Genomic DNA, 12,914 nt, shown 5'->3' with positions numbered 1-12,914 from the left:
AGTGAAAGTATGGGTTATACTGTGGTGGAAGGACATAAAAAGCCACATAGAAATCATCTTATAAATATGATAGAAACAATTGCATGAAAGGAAAATAAAACAAAAACACCATTTGAATATTTCTCGTGGGGATCATTCCCCTAACACCAACTTATCCAACCTTTTCTGCTTGACTCAGACATATACTAGTTATTGCAAATAAGGGAAACCATGGGACATATGTTTCTTTAGGCCTGGATTACTTCACTTAATATAATTTTTCTAAGTTTTTTCATTTCTTAACAAATTGGGCAATGTTATTCTTTCTGATGGAGACATAGAATTTCATTGTGTATATATACCACATTTTCTTGATCCATTCATCTACTGAGGGGCATCTGGGTTGGTTCCATATCTTAGCTATGGTAAATAATGCTGCAATAAACTGGTCTTATTTGTGATCATTTGGGTAAATGCCCAAAACTGGGATTGCTGGGTCATAGGGGAGCTCTATGTGGAGTCTTTTGAGGAACCTCCATATTGCTTTCCAAAGTGGTTGAACAAGTTTACACTCCCACCAACAATGCAGTAAGGTTCCCTTCTGTCCACATCTCTTCCAGCATCTGTTGTTATTAGCGTTCTTGATTATAGCCATTCTAACTGGGGTGAGGTGGTATCTCAATGTTGTTTTGATTTACATTTCTTTTATGGCTAGAGAGGTTGAGCATTTCTTCATGTGTCTATTGGCCATCCTTCTTTCCTCTTCAGAAAAGTTTCTCTTTAAATCTTTAGCCCACTTATTTATTGGTCAGTTGTTTCTTTGAAAATTTGTTTTTGGAGAATTTAATTTTTTGAGTTCCAGGTATATTTTAGATATGAAACCCTTGTCTATTGTGTGGCTAGTGAAGATCTCCCAATCCGTGGGCTTTCTATTGATCTTGGGAGCTATGTCTTTTGCCATGCAGAAGCTCTGCAATTTCATGCAATCCCATTTGTCCAACCTTTCTTTGATTTCTTCTGTTTCTGGGTCTCTATAAAGAAAATTTTGGCATGTGCCAAGGTTGAAACATCACAGAAACAACCAAGATTCAGAACATTATAAGGGAATACTTCTCAAACCTTTATGCTAATAAGTTTGAGAACTTGGCCGAAATGGACCTTTTCCTAGCAAATATCGACATGCCAAAACTAAACCAAGATGAGTTAATCCATCTTAACAGGCCCATATCAAGCATTGAAATTGAATCAGAAATAAGAGACCTCCCATCGAAGAAAAGCCCAGGACCAGATGGTTTTATAGCGGAATTCTACAAGGCCTTCAAAGCAGAACTCACACCAATATTCCTTCAACTCTTCAATGAAATTGAAAGAGAAAGTTCACTACCAAATTCATTCTATGAAGCTATAAGAACCCTCATCCCATAACTAGGCAGGGACTCATCAAAGAAAGAGAACTATAGACCCATTTCTTTAGTGAACATTGATGCAAAACTTCTCAACAAAATTTTGGCCAATCGACTTCAACAATCCATCCAAAAAATCATACACCATGATCAAACAGGATTCATTTCAGTGATGCAAAGCTTGTTCAATATACACAAATCAATTAACATAATTCATCACGTCAAGAGCCAGGATAAGAACCACATGGTTATCTCAATAGATGCAGAAAAAGCATTTGACAAGATCCAACACCCCTTTATGATGTAGGTTCTGGAAAAACTAGGAATCCATGGAACCTTCCTCAATAAAATAAAGACTGTATATGACAAACCTACAGCCAGTATTATACTCAATGGTGAAAAACTAAAGCCATTTCCTCTTAACTCAGGAACGAGACAAGGATGCCCACTCTCTCCACTTCTCTTCAATCTAGTATTAGAATGCCTAGCTACAGCAATAAGACAAGATGCAAACATAAAGGGGATCCAAATATGGAAAGAAGAAGTAAAACTCTCCCTCTCTGCAGATGACATGATCTTGTATTTAAAGAATTCCATGGACTCTACTCCCAAATTACTCAAGCTGATTCAAAACTTTGGCAAAGTAGCAGGGTATAAAATTAACCCTCCAAAATCAATGGCTTTTCTATATGCCAACAATGAGAAAATGTGGCTGAAATCAGGAAAGCAACTCCATTCATAATAGCCCCACAAAAAATAAAATACCTAGGAATTAACTTAACCAAAGAAGTGAAAGACCTCTATGATGAAAATTTTAAAAACCTGAAAAAGGAAAAAAATAAAATAAAATAAAAACCTGAAAAAGGAAATCAAAACAGAACTTAGAAAGTGGCAAAAACTCCCTCGCTCCTGGATTGGAAGGGTCAACATCATGAAAATGGCAATGCTTCCCAAGGCTATCTACATATTCAATGCAATACCTATCAATATTCCAACCTCATTCTTCAAGGAAATAGAAGAGGCAATCAAAAATTCATATGGAACAATAAAAGACCCCAAATACCAAAAACGAGCCTTAACAGAAAGAACAGTTCTGGAGGAATATCAATACCAAATTTCAAACTCTACTATAAAGCCATAGTAATCAAAACAGCTTGTTACTGGCACAAGAACAGACCCCAGGATCAATGGAATAGACTTGAAAACCCAGAAATGAACCTGAAGACCTATAGCCATCTAATTTTTGATAAGGGAGCTAAAAAAATAGAATGTAAGAAAGACAACCTCTTCAGTAAATGGTGCTTGCATAATTGGTTAACTACTTGTAGACAACAAAAGCTAGATCCTTATATATCATCTTACACCAGAATCAACTCCAAATGGACCGAAGACCTCAGAGTCAAAGCAGACACTCTGAAACCATTACAGGACGGAATAGGAGAAACCCTTGGCCTTGTTCTTTTGAGGAAGGAAGTACCCATGTTCCTGAAACCTTCAGGGTAGATACAAGACACATCTATGCCCTGAGGGATGGTCTCCAACAAGAGCAGGACCCTCAGTCATTCAGCTATAAGAAAATGAATTCTGTCAATAAGTCAGAAGAGATAGGGAGTAGATTTTTACCTAGTTGTACCTCCAGATGTGCACACAGCCTGGCCAATATCTCAAATAAAGCCTCTGAAACAAGAGCAGAGTATCAAGCTAAACTTTTGGTTTAATATCTGGCCTCCTGATTCAGAGAAACTGTTAGATTTTAAAAATAGTGTGTCATTTTTAAACTAGATTCATGATGATTTGTTAAGTGCCAAAAGAACATTATTGCTAATAATATCTGAGCTTCACACTAATAATACCTTTTAGAGAAACAAACATTTACTAAATACTGTATAAGTTCTGCTTGTCACTAAACACGCAAGCAAACTAGTCCTCTCTTAGATTTTTTTCTTTTGTGTGTGTGTTTCTGTTTGTGTGTGTTTGTGTGTGTGTGTTTGTGTGTGTGTTTGTGTATGAGTGTATGTGCCAATCCTGGGGCATCAACTCAAGGCCTGGGTGCTGTCTGTGGGCTTTTGTGCCCCAGGATACTGAGCCACAACTCTACTTCATGGTTTTTAGTTATTAATTAATTGTAGGTAAGATTCATACAGACTTTCCTCCCTAGGCTAACAGGTAGTATAAAAACAATGGAATTCTATGCTTCCATAAGAAGTAAGAGATTGCCCCATTCATAAGGAACTGGAAAGAGTTGGGAAAGATTATATTAAGCAAAGTAAGCCAGATGCACAGAATACAGGTTGCATGGTTTCCCTCACTTGTAATAATTAGAATGTATGTATAAATTTATAAGTAAACCCACTTGGACATGATAAATTAAAGATGACTCTAAACATTCACACAGTGAGAACAAAGAAAGATATTCTTAGGAGAGGATCCACAAGGGCTCAATGGCTTTGTGCATATGATCATATAAAACAATACTTATCAAAATGAACTCCAAGAAGTGGAAACAGAGGTTTTATATTGTATGGCTTCAGGGTTTTTTGTTTGTTTTTCTGTTTATTTACTTTTATTTTTATTTCTGTACCCTTTTTCTTGTATACAAGTTTATTTGATTTGAGGAGGGAAGAAGAAGTACAGAAACTGTGTGAAAAAGTGTGCACCAATTCATCTAGACACTCTATTGGAAGTGAACTATGAATCTTGGGGATCTGAGGGTTGGAAGGGAAAAACTGGGATAAAATGAGGGAAGAGGTTCAAAAGAAATGTACTTGATATCTGATTTATATAACAATTAAAAATGCACAGAATTAGCAAACTCTATGCAGCAAAGTGTTTTCTCATTTTATATCCTTATTTAACAATGGATTTACATCAGACGCTGATCCTAAATAAATAAAATACCATGTTAAATTTTTTGCAACGTGCCTAACTTACCAAACATAAGAGCTTCCAACACTGCCTAATAAACTATGGGTAGCATTACTCCTGAAGATATGACTGACCAGAAACTGTAGTGCAGAGACACTGCCTAGACACTGCAAGAATATCCTACTGAATATAGATAATAGATTGATGGATCAAAAAAGTATGTAGAGCTGTGGCTCATATGGTAGAGTGACATCCGTGAGTGAAAAAGCTAAGAAACAATGTCCAGGCCCTGAGTTCAAATTCCATTACTATCAAAAATAAATAAATAAATGTGGAAAAATATAAAAAAATTCAATTTATAGTTTCTATGGTGTGTATAATGTAGTCACATAATTATAAAAAATTGTAATTCAAACCACCTAAGACTCCACTAAATATCATTTGGGCACTTAACACAAAAGCTATTCCATTTGAACCTTTCTTTCTTTTTTTATTAGTATTTCTCAGGTTAAACACTTATAAAGCTGCTTATATAAGATAATAAAATCAGTCACAAGTTCACAAGTGCATCTTTAGGAAGAACAAATCACATGAGAGTAAGCAAACACAAAAATAAGTGAATCAAAGAAATGAAAGAAAGAATGAAGATATTCCTCTTTTAAATTTGGTAGAAGAAACCAGATTTTAGCAGACATGTGTAAGGTGGTGGTGAATGTATTTGTTGGCTCGGTCTAAAGGGAAATGCACAGAGGCACCAGCTGAGCATGTCACAGATTACATGGGCAGCTGGGAATTTGGAACGAAGTGTATTGTATTTGTCAACAGAAACACTTCCCTATCTTACTCAGTATTCTGAGTGACAGCTAACAGGAATAAATTTTCCACATGCAGATCACAGGATCGATCCAAATTGTAATTTATATTTTCAACCCATAATAGTGACTACTTCAAAGCAGGTTTGTAACAGAAGTGAAAAGTACTTTAAGACTGAGACACAGAGAGAGGAATATATATAGAAGACAAGAGACAGAGAAAGAGAGAAATTAAAACTATTTTAGTATTTATATTTTAATATTTATTTATATTTTAAAATTTGGCACTTATATCTTATATTTGTAGTATTCATAGTTCCATGTAGATCTATGGAGATTGGAGTTTGCCTAACAGAATAAAACAATATAATACAAAACTGCCGATGAGCCCCCTAGATACATAGAGAAGTTACGGGACTGCAAGTTGCTGTTACTAATATGTACAATGTTGATTTCATAAGAGAAAGGATGTTACGTACTTCATGGATACTGAGTACATTGGTAGCCTCAAAGGACAGGGAAGAGAACATTGTGTCCTTGTACAAGCCTGATCATCCCTGGGTCAGTGGACCATAATGCAGTGAATGGAGTACTGAGGCCATGCTTTAAGTAGCTATTTGTATGTGGAAAATAAGTTTTATTAAAACTATGATAGATGGAAAAGATTTTTATAAAAATTCCAAGAAATAGAAAGACAAAGAAAACAAATTGGAAATGTGTAATTATTTTATCAAAGAATTGGTTATGAGGTGATATTTTAAACACAGAACTCTAAAAGAAGAAGGGAAGAGAAGTTACTTCATCAGTAAAAATGTTGATAATAAGCTACGTGCCTAAGCTTTGCTCATCCATCCACTTGATGAACTCTGGATACAGAAAACTTACTCATATAAACCATTGGGAATTCCATGGTTTCATTTGAATAACAATAGATTAGCAATAGAGTCATGAGCAATGGTAACTAGAATTTAGGAACTATAGTGTTTCCTATGTTCTCTCTTTCTGTCATTGCTTTTTTCCAACAAACTTATATATCAGATACTTTTGCTAATGAAATATCTGGGTTTGGGTAAACTTATTTACAAAGATTAATTTTGCTAACAGTTTTGGAGCTTCAAGTGCTTAATGTCAGTTCAAGCTCAGCTCTGTTGAGGACCTCCCAACAAGAGACAGCGCAATGGAAAGAGCATGTATAAGGGGAAGAGATCACACAGCACGCAGAAAACCAAATAAATTGGGGAGGAGATCAGGAATACTCTTGCATTAAAGCCTCTCACAAGAGTTAAATCAGGAGTTCCACAAAAATTACTTTAGTCTGTTCCAAGGACATGGTCACAATAGATTCCTATTAGGATTAAATACTCAACATTGTCAGGATTAGAATTAAATTTCCAAGGCATGAATACATGATTAATGACATCCAAATGACAACATCATTGGATGTCCTTACTATTAGCATATAAGTCTAGTGAAAAGTATGAGGCAATATCTACTCTTGAAGAACTGGTCAGGTGTATACCAAAATGAGAAGAAATATATTCTGGAAAGAATAAATTAGCACAATGAAAACTTTTGCATGATTTCCTCCCTTCTTTGAATTATCCAAGGTTAATTTAGATATGTATTTCAAAAACACATTTTCAGGGCTAGAGAAGTCGTTTAAAATCATAGCAAGGGCTGGGAAGTTAGCTCAGTGGTAGAGTGCTTGCCTTGCATGCATGAGGCCCTGGGTTCGTTTCCTCAGCACCACATAAGCAGAAAAAGCCAGAAGTGGCACTGTGGCTCAAGTGGTAGAGCGCTAGCCTTGAGCTGAAGAGCTGAGGGAAAGCGCCCATGCCCAAAGTTCAAGCCCCATGACTGGAAAAAAAATTAATTAATTAATTAATTAAATAAAATAATATCATAGCAAATGCCTAGCTTGCACAAGGTTTGGGATTCAATCCTTAGTATGACCACAAACATAGGAAATCCTTTTGCAATTAAATTGGAAGCCATTTTATTATAGCTTTAAACTTTTCAATCCACGTCTGCTATTTTATATATTCACTTCTCATCTGCAGCCTTTGAGGTAGTTCAGTATTGCTGTCCACACACAGAAGAAAATATTAGTGGGTGATTCATAATTACAGTGTGTGATTTTTAATTCTAACTTGTTCCCTTAATAGCTATTCTCATTCAAACGTTGTTTATAGCCCTTAGTTTTCTTGTAATGAATACACAAGATGGATTTGGCATGATGATGAGATAGAAAAATGCAAATGAGATATAAGAACATGAAAGGAGCTCAATAGAAGCATGTCAACTCTTACTTTACCTATTTTTATAACTAAATAAGCAGAGTACATAGTCAGATCTCATAAAGTGCAATACTAAGAATTCATAACTATGACTTTCTTTAATATCATTACTTTTCATCGTTTTATGCTAAAACACTAACAGCAACAACCACAATAATAATAGCATCTTACACACTTAGTAAGCACTTACTATATGGTAGTCATTAAGCTTAATTTCTTAAATGAGTTACCTCATTAGTTCCTCAAATTCATATAGAACTATTACTATTTCTTCCATTTATAGAAGAAGAATCCAGGCCAAATTGTTAAGAACCCATACCAAGTAAGTTCTCTGTGCATAAAGAACCCATTCTAATTATAGACATGAAAGAAAATACCTCCGTGTAATGAATGTGATATTAGGTATGTGTGCTAGTTCACCTTTCTGCTCCAGAAGCAAATCGAAAATGTAACTTAGCTATGGTTTTAAACATTTGGGAATATTCTTAGACAAATATGTTGTGTTTAGGGTTCTTTTAATGAGAGGATGGCAGAGGGCAGTTCAGTGTGTCCAACAGCAGAATATTATGAGCAGTTGTGGTGTTTTGCTGTTATTGTATTCATCTTAATGAATAGGTGTCAGTAAGTGGTTAATTCATGCCCTTCGAAGTCCCATTGATAGAATCATAGTCCTTCCTTGAGAACTTACATTATTTCATTTTTAGTTTTCTTTAGGTCTGGATACTTCTAAATTGTATTAAATATGTACAATTAAATATGTACAATGCTTTCCCCTTTTACTTTTTGGTTGTAATCTCAAGACACAAGGCATTTCCACAGTATGTAAACTTGAATGCCTACTTAAATGCAAAATGTATTAGATTACATGGTATACAAATCATGATGCTAAGATTTTATGCTTCATTATTAGACTCATAAAAACTATTTAGTGTGAAATATATTTTTAGGGTTTAGAAACTTTAATCCTTCACTTAATGATGGATTATCCTCCTCTTCCTTTTTTTTAATTTACGTTTATTTGCCACAGAAAATTATGTGTTAGGTTCTTATTTGTATTTCTATATATATTATATAGTTATAATAAAATGCATTTATACATATATAAACAATATATTTTCCTCCAATATTTTATATTTACATTAATTTTATATAGCATGCTCTGCACAGCATCTACATCATGTTTTATTTTATATATAATACACTTTATAAGTAAATATTTTATTTTGTTAATGAAACATAATTTTGAGGTAGACACCTTTTAATGACTATTATATAGTTCTGTGTTAAGGTACTACAAATAATGGTACAAGGAATAATACTGAACCAATCTGACAACTTGTTGACTTCTTAAGTGCCTCTGTTTTTTGTTTTTGTTTTGCTTCTCCACACTATTTACCTCAGTTCTGTGTTGATAAATAAATATCTATTATTTGATCAGCTGGCAAGGAAAGCATGACATTCTGGTGACATAAAAACTGCAATATTCAGTGCAGAAATATATATGTGTATATGAAAAAAGGAATAATATTGATTATATACCAAGTCATAAATTATAGGAAATCATTTCTGTTTTAATTCTTAGGAGTAGGATGCTAAAGTCAAGGATATGTGTTTTAAACAGATATCATCAAAATGCTTTGTGATAAGTTCCTTAGCTTAAAATCATTGTGAAATGTTTCAATATTAGTTCTTTTATTGATTCTTAGAGAATATTAACATTGCCTTATGCTTGAATATAATTTGATTTTTACGTTCTAGACATAGTGGTAGGTGTTTCATACCAAATTTTAACGATATAAATAAATTAAAAACATCCTATAAAATACAAATGATTATAATAAAGACTTTTTACAGTTACCTAAGATCTGAAATATATATTCAATATTGAATGTATTTGGGACGTTAACTCTTACTCATTCCCAAAGGTCATATCACTTGATATATTTTAGTTGTGTTTTAGACTCAATTATTTGATGTACTTAAAATTAGTACTTTTGGTGAGTTTTTGTCAAAGCATTAAAATAATTTTTACTTCAGAAGCTTTAACAAAATCTGAAACGGCATAATTCTTGCCAAATATTGTCAATTATCTACTTCCTGAAGAATTATTGTGCAGCATAATTTCTTAAGGAATGTTATGCAATATAATTTGTTCAACAACTCTGTGAATAGACTGATACCAATCCAAATTTGGGGTAAATAAAACTGTGGCTCTGCAGTATTAACTAGGTCAAAGTGATACAAATACTGGTAAGTAAATTAAATAGGTAAAAGTTTCCAACTAGTACTAAGTAAATATTAAATAGATAAAATAGATAATATCACTGCATGAGTGAACTCATATAGAGTCTTACCTCAAACACAAATGACAAAGAAGGAACAAAAGGCTTTAGGTGACCATATCTGTACAATGTGAGGAACACTAAACAGCGGAGGGTTTCCATAATGGCGGCCTTGGGTCTGAAATCACACAATAGTAACCTACATTAGCTTTATATATATTGCAGAATTGGCTACAATTAGTAAAGATAAACTTTTCGGAAATGCATATTTTAACATATTTGAAAAACGTTCTTCTGAGGCTATTTGAAGTCATTAAACCACAACAAAAATAAAATTGCATCCCTTTAAAGAAAACCAATTCTTTACCAACTTATTTGTTAAATAAACCTTGGTGAGTTTGAATAAAGCTTATTTTCAGCTAACACATAAAATGCCAAGCAATAAATTTCCAAAATTTAAAGTGAGATCTTCCTCATAAATCCAATGCCTTTTTCTTTATTCATAAACATCATTCATTAAGACAGCTGATATATTCCCTAGTCTACAGTAGTGAAAAGTATAACATGGCTCCAGATCTATGTTTATTTAATACATAACATGCTAATTTTCACTGCTATGTAGAACTCTCTTAGGTTGAATGAAATAGAAAATGAACCAAAGAACTTCAGTTCTTACCTTTGATCCAGAATAAATCCGATGGTGGTCAAAGTCAAGATAATGAAGAAAACCCTCAGAAGGAGTGTTACCTGTGACAGTGCCTGCCAAACAAATAGATGTTGATGGATACATTATGAGACTTATTAGAGGGGACATCAGAAATTAAAATTGTGAAAGGAACAACCCAAGTTTTATCTCCAATGACACCATTTGTCACTGAATCTCTTTGTAAAGGTCAACTCTATAGAGAATATTTTGGTGGTCATAAAATCATTTATGTATCTCACTGGACCCTTAAGAAATGATAGAAAATTTTGCTTAACATCTTCTTTTAATAACTCTTAATCTTTTACAAAATTTTATTGTGAAAATACTGTACAGAGGGGTTACAATTACATGAGCAAGATAATGAGTACATTTCTTATCAAGCATTGTACCCTCCTCCTTTGTTTCCCCTTCCCGTCCCTGCCCATCTCCCCCTCCCCCCACCCCGCCCCATCAAAGTTGTAACGTTCGTTTTTGACATAATGTCTTGTACATCTCATTGTTGCAATAGGTCCACCTGTACCCCTATTTAAACGGTTATAAACCATTTAAATTTTACCAACATCAAATACAATGAAAGCAGGGTTTATACCGTGGGGGGAGATATGCAAAGCAACAAAGAAATCATCTTATAAATATATAACTCTTAATCTTGACCCTCATGTGTGGATAAATATTTATATTTTCACATGTAAATGCCATATTTAACTATTATTACTATCAATATTTTTGTGATTTGAAATCCAAAGCTTAGCCAGGCACCAGTGGCTCACACCTGTAATACTAGCTACTCAGGAGGCTGAGATCTGAGGATCATGGTTCAAAACCAGCCCGGATAGGAAAGTCTGTAAGACTCTTATCTCCAATAAACCACCAGAAAACTGGAAGTGGTACTGTGGCTTAAGTGGTAGAAAGCTTGCCTTGAGCTGAAGAGCTGAGGGATAGCGCTCAGGTTGAGTTCAAGCCCCATGACTGACCAAAAAAAAAAAAAAATTGAAATCTAAAGCTTTCCTTAATCGTGAAAACATGTAAAGGAGAATACATTTGTTTATTATAGACATATATGGAAGAGAATACATATTTAAAGTAACATTTATATATGTGAATTCAAAAGTACTTATCAAAAGCTTTTCAGTTATTATAACAGCCTATTTTTTCTGTTAGAATTAATTTATTCCTGTATTTTATTCATATGTCAAAATTAAAAATACAATGTTTACTGAGCATTCATATTTTACAGCTCCCATACTATATATCTTACACTTAATTCTTTCTTACCAACATCAATCTTACAGAGTAGGTTGCTATATCTGCTTTATGTATCTCCTTCATCCTGGGAATTGGAGGATTATTATAACTTTTTTGTTAACACACACAGAGTAAATAATGACTCTAAAATATAAGCTAGGCCTTTATGATCTCCAAGCATGACACTGGTAGAATATATGAGCCACAAATTTACGGAACTAATGGCAGAAAAAGTTGAGGACACATAGTCCAGGTTTAGAGTTAGAAGATAACTTTTTGATAAGCATTTTATTTTATTTTATAAACATTTTATGTGGTCATGAATACATAGCTATTGATCCTCTGCTAAGAACCTCTCCTATTGAACCTCTCCTAAGAACATCCTGCTTTATTTTCAGTGTGCAAACATTAAAAGTTCTGTTTAATTAATCATGTCCAGATGTAATTATTTACCTTTTACTATCCAATTGATTAACTTGTACATTTATAGACATATTCTTGTTATTACTACTGAGGGAAACTATGCAGCCTATGTTTCTTTGTGTCAGGCTTACTTCAATTAATGTAATATTTTCCAATTCTTTCCATTTCTTTATGAATGGGCAATGCCATTCTTTCTGATGGAAGAATAGAACTCTATTGTGTATATATATACTCCAAGAAATGTAAACAAATTTGTTTTTATTGAACTGTTGGCAGTTATTTCTTTTTTCTCTCTTTTTCTGATTTGGTTTATTCCCTGATGTCAGTGTTTTTGATATCTGTACTCTTTTTCTTGTATATAAGTTTATCTGACTTTGGAAGGGAAAGGGAATCACAGAAATGTTGGGACAAAGGCTGAACCAGTTAACAGTGATGCTCACTAGACTCTATCTTGGAAATGAACCATACAACTTGGGGAGGAGAAGGGGTGGGGGAGGGAAAGTGGGGAAAATGAAAGGGTAACACTGTTAAAAAATAAATGTACTCATTGCCTTACGTATGAAACTCTAACCCCTCTGGACATCGTCTTTGCAATATTGGTTTTTTTTTTAATTTATAATTTTTATTTTTTGTGAATGTACTGTACAGAGGCATTACAATTACATGGGCAAGATAATGAGTACATTTCTTATCAAGCATTGCAGCCTCCTCCTTTGTTTACCCTTCACATCCATTCCCAGCGTCCCCCCCCAACCCCCCCTCCCCGCACCAAAGTTGTAAAGTTCGTTTTCAACATGACAACTTGTACTTCTCGTAGTTGCAACGGGTCCACCTGTATCCTTAAACGACTTGTTTTTCCACATCTCCTCCACAAATTATACCGATATCAAATATAGTGAAAG

General features: G+C 34.0%; 1 protein-coding gene across 1 annotated transcript in view; it reads right to left on the bottom strand.

Annotated features, from left to right (window-relative positions):
- The window catches only part of Agmo (alkylglycerol monooxygenase), a 323,268-nt gene that overhangs the window by 128,670 nt on the left and 181,684 nt on the right, over positions 1 to 12,914 (bottom strand). The window contains exons 11-12 of the mRNA XM_013024069.1: positions 10,315 to 10,397; positions 9,711 to 9,816 (exon numbers count right to left, since the gene is read on the bottom strand). Coding sequence (XP_012879523.1) covers positions 9,711 to 9,816; positions 10,315 to 10,397 — 189 coding nt within the window. The remainder of the gene's footprint in view (positions 1 to 9,710; positions 9,817 to 10,314; positions 10,398 to 12,914) is intronic.

Source organism: Dipodomys ordii, unplaced genomic scaffold (assembly GCF_000151885.1).
Source record: "Dipodomys ordii isolate 6190 unplaced genomic scaffold, Dord_2.0 Scaffold72, whole genome shotgun sequence".
NCBI classification, from domain to species: domain Eukaryota; kingdom Metazoa; phylum Chordata; class Mammalia; order Rodentia; family Heteromyidae; genus Dipodomys; species Dipodomys ordii.
The sequence above is the reverse complement of the archived record's forward strand: the minus strand, read 5'-3'. Positions and strand labels throughout refer to the sequence as shown.